The 13,907-nt window shown below is 34.8% G+C and overlaps 1 protein-coding gene across 4 annotated transcripts in view; it reads left to right on the top strand.

The window, feature by feature from the left end:
* LOC149424508 (protein spire-like) overlaps positions 1-13,226 on the top strand; it is a 36,673-nt gene extending 23,447 nt beyond the window's left edge. For 2 of the 4 annotated variants that reach the window (XM_089651641.1, XM_089651637.1), the window contains exons 4-11: positions 806-892; positions 2,806-2,929; positions 3,669-3,819; positions 5,751-5,897; positions 6,887-6,988; positions 7,104-7,244; positions 7,781-8,073; positions 8,500-13,226. In XM_089651641.1, coding sequence (XP_089507767.1) covers positions 806-892; positions 2,806-2,929; positions 3,669-3,819; positions 5,751-5,897; positions 6,887-6,988; positions 7,104-7,244; positions 7,781-8,073; positions 8,500-8,701 — 1,247 coding nt within the window. In that variant the 3' untranslated portion in view covers positions 8,702-13,226. The remainder of the gene's footprint in view (positions 1-805; positions 893-2,805; positions 2,930-3,668; positions 3,820-5,750; positions 5,898-6,886; positions 6,989-7,103; positions 7,245-7,780; positions 8,074-8,499) is intronic. The other 2 variants (XM_089651638.1, XM_089651639.1) reach the window with 2 other exon arrangements.
* The last annotated feature ends 681 nt before the right edge of the window (positions 13,227-13,907 follow it).

Consider the following 13,907-nt stretch of genomic DNA (forward strand, 5'->3'; position numbering starts at 1 on the left):
ATATTCAATTATAAATAAATAATAAACAACTTGATCACACTGTCCATACAACTGTAAAATGCTAGTCTTCTATTTGAATTATTTATTCAATATAAAATTTCAAAAAGTGTACCTACATAATATGTAAGCTATCGTACAAAGTTGATAGGTAGTAAAAATTTTATTTACACAATTGAAATAATTTTGGTGTTATATTATGCATCTGATTATGACAACCTTCGTCTCAGAAAGTGTTACATCTGATTAACTTTTTTTGTTTCTTTAAAAAGTGAGACAAACATTACCGGGTTACAAATAACTTAACAATATTTGAAACTCTCCTACTACCTTTGCTTGTGTTGTGATGGAAAACTTAGCCAGCTGAAGAATTGAACTCAGGATAAAAAACCTTGACCTTGGTCACAGGTAGTGAAATGCTACTACTGAATTACATCGGTCTATCTGAATCAGGGCTGGTCCTGTCTAAGCGTATTTGGAGCAGTCCCCTCTGGGCGCCAACTCGCCAAAGCGTCAAAGAGTCAAGGTGCTGATAATACCTTACACTTAATACGGCGTCCTTAAGGTTTTTACTAGACCCTGATCTGAACATCTCGGTTCCTGATTGTTACTTTTGGTCTTAAATACTCAGAGAGATGTCATAACTGAATAAATTGATAGTGAAATGCCACTTCTGAATTCTTTGGTGCCAAATACATTGATACTTAGCGATACATGTGTCTGAATATACAATCACACCCGTAGTGAGTAGTGCCCCAGTCATAGGCCTGCTAGTTTTAACAGTGTGTGTGTGTTGTTTGACGCCCAGCGAGCCCCCCGCTGCCCCCGCGAGCCCCGCCCCGCACGCACATCACACACCACGAGTATCACCAATTCTGCGACAGCGCCCTCGAATGTACGGATCACCAATGATAACTAATACATTTATGTATAAGCTAGTGCTTTACTTTTAGCATGGCCATTTTTTATTTTACCTCATTTTCAGCTTGCTTTTCTTCCCCAGATAAAGAAGATACTCACTTTCCACCGATTTATTGCATTTTTTTACACTTGTTTTATTGCGTGTTTTGGTTTACATTGCCACAATATTATTATGTGTATAATAGTTATATTACGTGTCGATGGCTTAAAGACAAGACATTGTATCTCCACCTTTTAGCAAATGAGTTATGTATGATCTAAGCTCTGAAGAGAAACCCGATTTGAATGTATTAAATTTTGACATCTGTAACTCACACCATTCCAAAGATATTCCATAGTGTTAGAATCAAATTTCCAAGGGATTCAAACTTTGAAATTAGTTTTTCTTTGTGTAATGGTTTATGGAGATATAATATCTTAGCTTGCCAATCAATAGAATGTTTTATTTACTATATTCTAATGTGTTAATCTTTATTTATATATCCCAAGTGCTTAACTATAAATGTATGTACCTGCTGCATAATTATTTGTATTATTAAACATCTATTACATATATGTATGTATTATTATATCCACAGGGTTTTCCAATAAGAGGTGTTATTTTGATATTCAATCGTAAAAGATCAATGGTTTCGTTGCTTATGTGGCACGTAGCGCCGTCTTGTTGAAAGTAAACGTTGTCCAGATCAATACCATCCATTTCCGGCCATAAAAAATCATTAATCATCTCTCGATAGCGCAATCCATTCACCGTAACTCTTGCTCCAGCCTCAGTTTTTAAAAAGTAAGGTCCAATGACTCCGCTGGACCATAAACCGCACCAAACAGTCACACGTTGAGAATAGAGAGGGTTTTCAACAATAACTCTTGGGTTTTCCGAGCCCCAGATGCGACAATTTTGCTTGTTGACGAAGCCACCGAGGTGGAAATGGGCCTCAAACTCAAGATGATTTGCATTTGATTCACACAAGTGCATTTTAATCATTTCAATGCGTTGTTGAAGCGTGTATCGTTCCATTTTTATTAATGGCATAGTTTCTACTTGTCAAATGTCAAAAAATGACAGCTTCAAAAGTAACATCTACCGAAATGGCGAGCTATTCAAAATAACACCTCTTATTGGAAAACCTGTATTTACATCATTGAATTATAGTACATACATAGTAAAAGCTTTTTATATCCATTAATAATAATTAATATTATAAATATTTATTTTATATTCTAACATAAATGGTAAATATAATTTAACGTGTAATAAAACTCCTACATATTATTTTAACAATATTATTTTTTATTTCCCCTTTATTTATCTTTCATGTATTTACTGCTATTGCATGAAATGCTTATAAAAAGAACATTATGGCTCTGTTTCTCTTTTTAACTAATTATTATATTAAATTATAGTATTTTTTTAAATTTTTGTGTGAATTTATTAATATTCAAGTTTTTTATTACGTGGTTCTAAGTGGTAACATTTATCCATCTTAATTTTTCTCTTTCTGTTTAATTTTCTATAAGTGTGTTTTAAAGACAGCTACACTTTATTGCATGGTTTTGGGTGATAATTTTAGAGTCCCCCCAAACGAAAAATTCCCATAAGAGCTATACTAGTTCTTTACTGATTTGACAGAAATCTGGTGTTGCTAATGAAATTGGTGATCTTCAAATATTTGATCAATTTCACCTGAAGTGAGATAAAATTAACCTTACTTCAGGCACAATAGACACATCCACAGCCCACAATACACTTCTGTAGTTTATCTCTTCAGTGTTTGTTGATGATTTATCATCTTTTGTGTGTTTCAATGATTATTCAGTTGCTAATTGCATGGTATTGAGCTACAGTTACAGCACTGTATCTAATGACATATATTTAACTTTGTTTAGCGTACGACCTAGCGACGCAGTGTCCCTCCCGTAGAGCGTCCATGAGAAGACACACCATCGTGGCCTGCGGCAACCCGGCTGACTCCATGGGAGGATCTGGATCTCATTCGGTCCCACAATCCAGGTACGTAACCAGTCAAAACATGGACAAAAATAATAGACCTCAAAATTTAATTCATAAAATAAGGCAACGCAAAACTAGTGGGATATTTATCATTTTTTTTCGTTAAACTAATGAATCAATGTCACATTCAATGAAAGTTTATGTTATTTCATAAATTCTCATTTGATAGATTGGGCAAAGTTTCTGAGCATTAGTAAAGTATCCTTCAGTTTAGTAGGCAGATTGTAATCTTTCACAAAATTTCATATTGATATTGAAAAAATGCCAAATAAATCAATGAGCGTGTAAAATAAATGGGTTTTAAAAACCTAAGAACATCCTAAAAACTGTGTAATATGTATTGTGAATTATTTCTTCACTTATGATTTAAGATTTTCACGGCCAAAAGTATTTTTGTTATTTGTTTTTGTGGTATTATGCCGTGTTGTGCTAACTCCTTCTTTAGCCAACGTTTCGGACAGCATTGCAGTGTCCATCATCAAATAACACATCTGCCCTGATGATGGACACTGCAATGCTGTCCGAAACGTTGGCTAAAGAAGGAGTTAGCACAACACGGCATAATACCCTAAAAACAAATAACAAAAATATTTCTTCACTGATGATATGGTAATTTAGTTTGTGTCTTGAAACCTTTTTTAAAGTCCTCTGTGTGGACATTACGGGCATTACGCTATTTGAAACTTAAATTGCATAGTACTGAATACCCTGTTTTAATAGTTAATTTGAATATTTCCAGACCGGATTCTAGACAATCAGGCATATCGGTGACCAGCAGCGACGTGGACAACCTGCCCCTCGGCACTCTGGGAGGCACACCCAACGACATCTCCTGGTCCAGGAACTCGCTGCAGGAAGAGCTAATCCAGTCGGTTAGTGCACCTTGCAAAGTGAGTGTTGTGCGCTTCTGCCTTATTATATCCAGCGGACCTTTCAGACGTTGATAAAGTCACTTGCGGGAAAAAAATTTCCCATTTCAAAAAATTGTTGAATTTTTAAACTTAACTGTTATAAATGCAATTATTCTTAGTATTATCTTCCTCTCCCGTTTCTTATCCGCGTAATGCATTTATCTAATCTCAATTTTTTTCCAACCTCACTTTTTCACAACAGTTTTTTATTACATTCTTTTACCTTCGATCTCCAATCCATATGTAAAAACTGGACTCCCTCACTCTTGTTTATTATATTTAAAAAATAGAAGTGTCCAGTAAAATATGTTTTGAAATTACCTACCCCGAATTTATTCTGTTCAGACTCTGTTTAACTCAAGTGCCATACTACATACTTCTTATCTGGCACATTAGAATTTTACCCTTTGTCAGCTATTCTGCTAACTTCAAAGGGCTTAAGCAGGTACTGCTAATTGCTGTATTGTCAGAAGGTAAAGCTTACGGAATGCAGAGTATTCAGTTACGAGGGCGTTAATATGTGTATGCAATATTTTACAACTGTCTGAAGGGTCCCAAATACTCGGGTAAGAAGAAGAAATCAATGATTAGGTACGTTCTTACCAATCACTATTTTCTCTTTTGCTAAGCATAGAGTTTTTAAGATTTTAGTAATGCTCTCTCTCCTAGTAACAATTATTAAAAAATATGCTTTTTCATTAATTCATCACCTTTGACTAGCAAGGGTTAAACCAAACATTATCTGATTTTCATTCATCAATTCCACAAAACATCATTAATATCACAATGATTCTTCATTTGATAAATTTAATGGATGCTCTCATGTAGTAGTTTTGATATTTTTATTTTATTTGGATAATTTAACCAATCGTGTAGTTATAGCTAAAAAAGGTATGTAAGGTTTTGTGGTTAAGTTCGATGGGTAATTAGGTTTCATAACATTGTAATACATCTTATCTAGGTACTGTTGTGAATTTGAATAATATATTTCTAGTTTAACTTGTGCTTGGTTCCCACATTATCTATTCTATGGTCTATTTTATAGAATGAAAGTTGAAGTCCATTCAACTTTGGGTTTCTTTCGCATAGAAAGCCTGTTCTCACTGATCTATGTCATAAATTCTATGTAATAGATCATAGAATAAATGAGGTGCAATCCCAGCTTTAGTGACATCACAATTTTGTAGATGTAATGCCAATATTATATTAATTTTCATAAAGGCAGCCTAGTAAATCTTCGTAATATTATACACGTGTCCCAAAATTAGATGGCAATCTTTCAGGGGGTAATATGCCAGCTCACGACTTATCAGAATATCTAAATGTGACCTCAGTAAAAAGTCCCTAGTTTTTCGAGATATTCGCACTTTTACAAATTTAGGGAAAATCTACGCCTTTGTTCAGTTTTTTTAATGTCACAACTTCAAATTTCCATATTTTCCAATTCTAATTTCTGTAAAGCAATCCTATTTTGGTTCAGAAGAAAGGCGATCAATTAGTTTACTAATCTCCAATAAACTAAGTCCAAATCAATAGGCAAAATAAGAACACTCAATGGGCAAACCAGTATGTAAGCAGATTAAGAATATTTTTGGACTGTGATCAATAGCAGCATTATTCAGGAAAAACTGACCAAAGGTGTAGATTTTCCCTAAATTCGTAATAGTGTGAATATCTGGAAAACTAGCGACTTTTTACTGAGGTCATCTTTAGATATTCTGATTGGTGGTGAGCTGGCCACTAATCAGTAATTTAACCCCTTGAAAGGTTGGCGTCGAAGTTTGGGACACATTGTATAGTAAAAAAAGACTTTCATGAAAAATTTTTATGGTAAAATCTTTCGTTTTTAGAAATAAAACCTGGAAATATTATCAAATTGTACTAATGTATTTTTATTTTGGTGTTTTTAGAAACAGTGGCAAGAAGCGATGTCATTAGACGAGAGACTGTCTCTCACATTAGAAGAAATAGTTCACATTCGGTCTGTTCTTACGAAAGCTGAACTGGAGGCCTTACCTGTGGAAGGGCGTGTCAAGGAAGATGTTGAAAAAAGAAAAGTAAGTAATCTACAAAACCCACCACAAATTACGACCCTACAACACTTGTGTTTTAAAAACTTGTAGCGGTTATGTCACCGCTCCTAGGGTCATCAATTCATAACCAGACTGCACGAGTTAAACAGCTGAGACAGCAATTAGTCTTACGAAACATTGAATAAAAATATCGGTACCACAATACGTAAACTGCTGATTTGCATACAGGGTGATGCAAACGCTCATACAATAAACCGAGTCAGCGGTCCTGCGGGTTCGACGTCCAGACGCTACTCCAACCCGTGGCAGACGAGAACAAAGGAATCAGCAGCTATATAAGCGGTGGAGGACCTAAGTACGTCAGTCATCATTCCACATCGTTCCACTCAACAAGTTCCACGCGACATCATCCTACCTGAGATCTCTGACTCGGCGTAATGGAGGAATCGGCCATCATGGCTGGTTCCCCCCCGCGTCACGCTTCGATCCTTCTTCACCTCAACGCCCTGGCCCAGGCTATCATTCCTGGCCAGAGCTAACCTCACGCGCCTAGACCCGGCGACCAGCTCATCGTCGTCTGCGCCTCGGCTTCGCGACCATCGTCGCTAGCCTGTACCTCCCGCTCATCTGCCGACCAGGTCCATCGCACCTTCGTCTACCTCGTTCACGCCGAAGTACCCAGAAGACTCCTCGCCTTCATCAGCGCTGAACAAGCCCACGAGTCCAATCTCCATCAACGCGGTGTCGACCCACTGACCCGCATCTCAACCATTCTACCGCAGTCATCGCCGACTACGCCTGGTGTCATCATCATCCTCGACCCAGAGCCATCTCCCAACTGAGCAACTCAACTAATGTATTATCCTGACTCTCAATAAACACTGTGACAACAACATCATATTTTACTGTCTCACTACCAATTCCCATAAAGTAAATTAAAAGTACCTAATCAATATATATGATGGCAGTTAAATCATTAGAACTTGTATTTAATAAATTTTTTCTTATCGCAGGTGTGTTTTCTCTGCCTAAAAACAAGATTTGGAATATTTGGACCATGGGGCCAGCGGTGCAAGCTATGCAAAAAGACTGTCTGTGCAAAATGCTTTTCAAAGGTGAGCAACATGTAATCTCTTGAAGATGATATATATAAATATCATATTGTCTTTTACTTTTTATTGAATTCGGTGAAGATGTAATAATGCTTTATTGTTATTCTGTTTATCACAGATGCGCATTCCAACAGAACATTTCTCCAATGTACCAGTTGTCCTCCTCAGTCCTTCGTTGATGCCTTCTCCAGAAGACGAGGTTCACACCTCATTCCCACGCTCACTGATGGCTCGCCTAATCTCTCCTGAGCAAAATCACGTATGTTACAAATTGCTTTTAATTTTAATAATATCACGCCTATCCCGTTTTCAAATGTAATATTGTCATCAAAGTGCCGATCAGCGCCTTTTGTTTTTAAACATTTTAATGGTCCTCCTATTCTATGCCCATTTCAGAATTTAAGAAAATTGTGGTCAGCTGAAAAGCATAACAGCATGGCCGTTATGCATTAGGCTGACCTAACCAGTGGTGGCTTGTATTCACAAAAATTTGCTGGGGCTCTAAAACTATTGCCAGTTTATCCCTACGCCAAGTCAGGTAAAGGATACTAGCAATTTTGAAGCTTATACCGACCTGTTAGAATTATTGGCATGCGAATTGTGATCTAAAGTCACATCATCTCGCTGAAAAGCTTAAGAGGCATTGGTAAGCAGCGTTCATGTTTCGGAGAAATTTCAATACTATGGTCATCATCCACACTCTGTTAGAGATAGTTGATGTTCCCAGGTGACTTTTCTCGATGAGCGATATGGAATTCCCTCACACCACGTGTCTTATGACAATTATTTGTTCAGGATCGCTCGGACAATTCAGTGGGCAGCGCCCCCAGCAGCCCCTCCCTGCAGAGGAGCCAGACGTCTTCCATGGCGCGCTCCCTGGAGGGGACACTAAACACCTCCTCCCCCTCGCACCCGCCCTCCTCCTACGTGCAGTCGGCCCCCGGCTCTCGGGGCGGCTCCTCGCTGGGCTACGTGCCTGACCAGATGCAGACACTGCCCCCACAGGCCAGCATCATGACCAGGAGCATGGAAGGGCCGCAGAGCTTGCCGGTTACCAACGGAAGCCCACACCACACTTTGGATAGAAGGTACATCTTAAAAAATTCACCAACAATACAATACATACTAAGGTTGAGGTGTTTCAAACTCAATTATATTTGATAACCATTCAATTTTGAATTTTTGATCTTTTCCGTAAATGTCAATTCTCTCCCGTTTCGATTTTTATTCAAATTTTGATCAATTGTCAAGCATAATGGTCATGTTGTCGTGCTTCTCAGCTGTTCATAATTTGATCAAAAGAAAAAATGAGCCAAGAATCTGTATTTAACGGGAACTGATCAAAAATTTGAAATGCTGTTGAGCGACAATTTGATAGCCATCAAATGTAATGGAGTTTGAAACTCATTGATCTACACTCTGAATTAAACACAAATTTTGCTTTGTTGTTCTGCAATAACTGTTGAGGTGTTTTTTTTATTTATTGATTTTAACATAATGACATTCTTCTTCAGAAATAGATTCTACCGTGGTAACACCCTGGCCGGAGGAGTGCGAGCTTCTGACAGACTGCGTGGCGTTCAGATGATTGTCTGCCACGACTGCAAAACCATGGTTCTTCAAATCATCAAATCATCTAGAACGAGTCGTTCCGCTACGAGGAATCATACTATAAGAAATCTTACACTCAATCTGTCTCCAGTCTATAATAATTAAACATTTTTGATTCTCTGTGTCCTAGTTAGCGGTATATTTATTGTATTCAAGTGTATTTTTTAAGGAAACATCTGCATCACTGTCGACTGAAACATAATAAGTGAACATTCTGTAGAAATAATGCATGGTTTGTCTTGTATTTAATTAACGTTCTAACTTGGTGGAATTCCTTCACAGGGTCAGTTCCATTTAATGGGTATAGAATATTATCCCGTTTTCTTTCTAAAGTGTATTCATTATTAGATACCTGCATAATATATCATTTATGCCTATTGCCTTCAAAATCTATTTTTATAGCAAAGAAACAACATATTTAATGCACACCTTTCGTGTACCTAAATAATCGTCTAAATGGTATTTTTACTTAGTTAGTGAGGTGTTTACTGTTCATGAGTCAGTGAGGTAAATTTGCTATCTTAGCATTGTGTAAAATATCCATTTATCAACTTATGACCGTAGGTGGCTCTCACCAAAGATAATAATATATCTGTAGATAAATTTTTATTAGAATTACTGAAAAATATGCATTTTACTTGGAAAACTTTTTTAGACAAATACTTAATGTCAAGGCGGTGAATGAACCAAGGATTTTAATGAACTTACAATGAGAGTTTTAATCAAGACCAGTAATCAATGTTTTACCTGAATTAACTTACTGTTTTTGATTGTTAGAATAAATCTCTTTCCATAAATATTACCTACATATTGGCATTTAACAATGTGTAATAATGGTTTGATAAAGGCAGACGTTAGTGCTAAATTATTTATAACAATTCATTTCATCATTTTGATAAAATTCAATGACTTTGATTATGTAAATCTTATAATATTTGCAAAACACATACGAATTATTGTGTTGTTAGGACGATAATGCGTGATAAAATAAGATGCAAACATGGATTATCTTAGCTGTGCAAGTACAAAGGTAACATTTCCATTGAATGCATTGATGTTTCAGGTAGGTTGGTTCCTAGTTTTGGATTAGATTAAGTATTCTGTATTTTGAAACTTTATCTCTAAAAGCCTCTGACCCCGCAGCTATTCCGTACCACAAACACCGACCAATGGTGAAATCATTATAAAAAGGTTTTTTATTTGTTATTATGTTACTGATTTGGGTAGAAGTAAACTTTTAATAATTTAAAAAAAAATTACGTCATCAAACATGTTATGATGTATCCTCTCCAGAAACATTAACGGTTTTCTGTTGGGGTGTAAATTAATCATGATTCCAGAATGTTGATAGATACTCTGCCCAATTGATAATACAGAAATAAAAAGGCTAGATTGAGGGAATACTCAATTTGTTTTTTTCTCCGTTACCTGCAAGCATGCGTGCATTTTGATGTTTTTTTCTTTATTTGTATGACATGCTTGATAAAATTAAAATGTTCTTCTCGGTGTTTTTCATAAACTAACATTACTTTATTTTTTTTAGTTTTATATTTTCAGTCATCAAAAAACATCATAACAAGGGCAAACTAGTTTGCTCTTTCATTTTCCATTTTAGCTCTGCTTCAATATTTGCAGCACTTATTTAATTTAATCAAATGTTAACACACACAATCACACAGTTTAATGATGGTAAAAATCGAAATTGTGTAATATTTTTTATTGACCTAAAAGTTTTTGTTTTTGACAATTATATATTTTTTGTAATTTGTTAATTTATATTTTAATACTTGAGTTTTGGATGAAATTTTACTATCTGTTTTAATTATTCCGATTGTGTCAATGATGAATAGTTGAAATACATAAAATATTCATAAAAAAATAATTGAATGCAAAAAAATATTATACATGGTGTCCGGAAACTTGTAGTACAAGCCGGAAACTGGAGAATGTATACCACACGGGGAACCCAAATAAACATAAAGTTTTTTGATTTGAGCATTTTTATAAAAAAAAAAAACCAAAAAAATATATTTTTCGGCTATTTCAGGGTTCAAATTTTTTCGTCATTATTTGTTTAACTTTTAAATTTTTAAATAGTTTTAATAAGTTGGGTACTTTGATCTTCAGTAATAATTTATAAGAATTTGATAAAAAAAAAATCAACTTCTGACTCGATTTACTCGAAAAAGAAAGCTCAAATCAAAAAAAAATATACTACAAAATCGACTCCAAATGTGATGTAGATTCACTAGTTTCCCGCTTGTACTACGAGTTTCGGGACACCATGTATAACACATGCTTTCTTGTACCACTGCACATTGATTATTTTGTTTGTGGTATTAATTTGAACAAAGTTTATGTAAGATTTAGTCTTGCAGTCTCGTAGCACGGAGAATGAAGGAAAACTTAATATTTCTTCGACATAAATAACCCGCAAAAGTTTTTTTTATTTCTATTTCTTACAAAATTATGCATTTTTATAATTAATATATTTAATCTTACTCTTTTAAAAATTAAACCAAAGACTCGTATAATCTGCCATAATGTATATTAATTGAATATATGAAATGATAATTTGATAAGTTTGGGTGTGCTTTTCTTCCGAACAGTTAAAATGCTTGAGGTGTTTTGATTTATGGAAAAATGGATTAAATTACACAATGTACCAAGGCATGTATGTATAATCCAAACCATTGAAAGAGTAGCTTTGTGCACAATATTTTTAAGACATTTAATCTAGGGTTAAATTGCTTAAAAATTTTAACAGTGTAACTTCGCTGGTCTGTTAAAACTTCCAATGTGAAAATTTTCCCAAAATATAGTAAATTTTCAAATGTGCTACATATAATCGCATTTTGTACAAAATCTACTGACTGTCACATATGTAATCCACCGGCGGCTACCCCGTACACGGATGTCGAATATGTGATCCATGAAGTTTCCCTGAAACACATCCACTGTGTCAAAACGTGTTGCGTAATGGGACGGATTGCATTGAAAAGGCCAGCATTGTAACGTTGAAGTTTCATTTTTGTCATATAGAAGGTTTTAATGATTACGTACAGCCTAGTGACGATGATTATGTTTAGTGTAACTTTTGCATACTCCTCAAATATATTGAGTAAATGTTCTGCTGAGTTTGACGCTACACATTTACTTACATAATGCGCATTATGCGTTAGAGCCTTGGAAAGATAATTATATGTACAGCTCCCTTGAGGTGATTTTTCCAAAAAATGGCACTACACAAATCATCCAAATATTATTATAGTATGGTTTATTTTTGAAGTTTTATTGATTTTGTTCTCGATGATTTTATTCATATTTTTATGCTTACAGTACATTGTATCAATGATTTATTAATAAGTTTATTAATTCCAAATTGGAGATTATAATAATTTTTGGAAATAAGAACTATTTTCATTGACATTAATGATTATTAACCAAGCAGCATTGGACTATTCTTAAAACTGCGGATACATATGCCAGTGAAGAAGCTGGCATGCTGTATACTGGCGTGCTTGTAGGTCAGTAAAAGCAAGATACAGGCATGCTAACTACTTACAACTCTAGTTTTGTTCGCATAGCTGGCTGAGTGGAGGTCCTGGATAAAATAAGAAATGAATTGCATTTTTATTTTTGTAAAGCGCTGAACCTGTATTTCACAAGCACCGGTAGCTGCGATATTGCATAATGAAGTTCAGAGTTTTTTCATCACTCCACTGAGCCATTTTGTTAGCGACAATAATATCTAAAAAACAACAAAAAACTCCTGCATATTCTTCATAAGTTGAATGGCATACGAACTACTAGTTTGCGAGTTACTAGCATGTGAGTCACTAGCAGCAATATGATACACAAGCTACTGGCATGCTTTTGTGCAAGTTACTAACATGCTTGTTACTAGCAGTGATATGATACACAAGCTACTGGCATGCTTTTGTGCAAGTTACTAACATGCTTGTTACTAGCAGTGATACGATACACAAGCTACTGGCATGCTTTTGTGCAAGTTACTAACATGCTTGTTACTAGCAGTGATACGATACACAAGCTACTGGCATGCTTTTATGCAAGTTACTAACATGCGTGTTACTAGCAGCGATAAAATACACAAGCTACTGACATGTGCATCTGCGGATTTACACGAAAATTTCACAATTTGTATTCACAGATTGTGAACAAAGTCAACCACGATCATTAAATTATTATTTTTTATGTCTATTTTTCGTTTTTATATAAGCAAGTACAAAAACTTTTAATAAGTTTGCATTAAAGTATGTATGCAGAATGTTTACTCTTAATGGCGTTACTTCTCACCCCTTTCCATTAGGATAAAACTTAATTTAAAATTGTTCATTAATCTTATTATAAATTGCTTATCATAATCTATTTAATATTCAAAATGAATTGAAGAAGTAAATTATGACTACCACTGAAATTATATATTATTATGTATTGAAATATGAATCTCATTCATCACCTAAAGTTGCAGGTCAACTACTCCACAAAACATCTGTCAGAAAAATATCATTTGTTAGTTAATCATATTTATGTAAACCTATACTATGAAAAATATTCTTGTTAAAATGTAAATAACAGTCTGAAAACTTGAATGTATAAAAAAATAATAAATATAATGAAATGTTTCTGGTTCTCTTTTTTCTACAAAAAAATAATATTCAAAACAATTTTAATTCAATGTTTTCTTATTCATTGCCCAACACAACAAGCGACTTTCATAGCCTAAGCACTTTTTCTCTGTTTGTACTCTTTTAGAATAAAGAATAATACAAGAAATGCCTTTGGGATGTGTTTCGTGTTCCAAATATAAGCCCGATTCATGCCTATATTTCCATGCAAAACTGTGTTTCAGCATGATTACGAAATTCAAATTGTATGGCGATATACAATTTCAGGCAAGTGTAAAACAGACCGCAAGCTAAATGGTCTAGAACTAAAAGGTACTAAGTCAGTGGCACATTTGTTTCCAATCAAATTTGTATGGAAGGCACTTATAGTTTTCTTCTATAATGTATGGTCTGTACCTATATTTACTAATTTTCTTTTCTGAATTGATTTAGCATTAATATTACCAATGTCCTTCATCATAACATAACACAGATATCCTCTACCACGGCGACGAAAATTTTTCCAAAAGTGTGTGGTATTTGTAATATATTTGGCAATATGACACACCAATTTATACATTTATTTAAAAGCAGTTACATAATTCATTTACACAATGACCTATAAAGTGGTCTATGCAATTGACACTAAGTCGGGAGGTTACGGGTTCGATTCCTACCGC

The sequence above is a fragment of the Hesperophylax consimilis genome, chromosome 4 (assembly GCF_061612785.1).
Source record: "Hesperophylax consimilis isolate HC1 chromosome 4, BYU_Hcon_1.0, whole genome shotgun sequence".
NCBI classification, from domain to species: domain Eukaryota; kingdom Metazoa; phylum Arthropoda; class Insecta; order Trichoptera; family Limnephilidae; genus Hesperophylax; species Hesperophylax consimilis.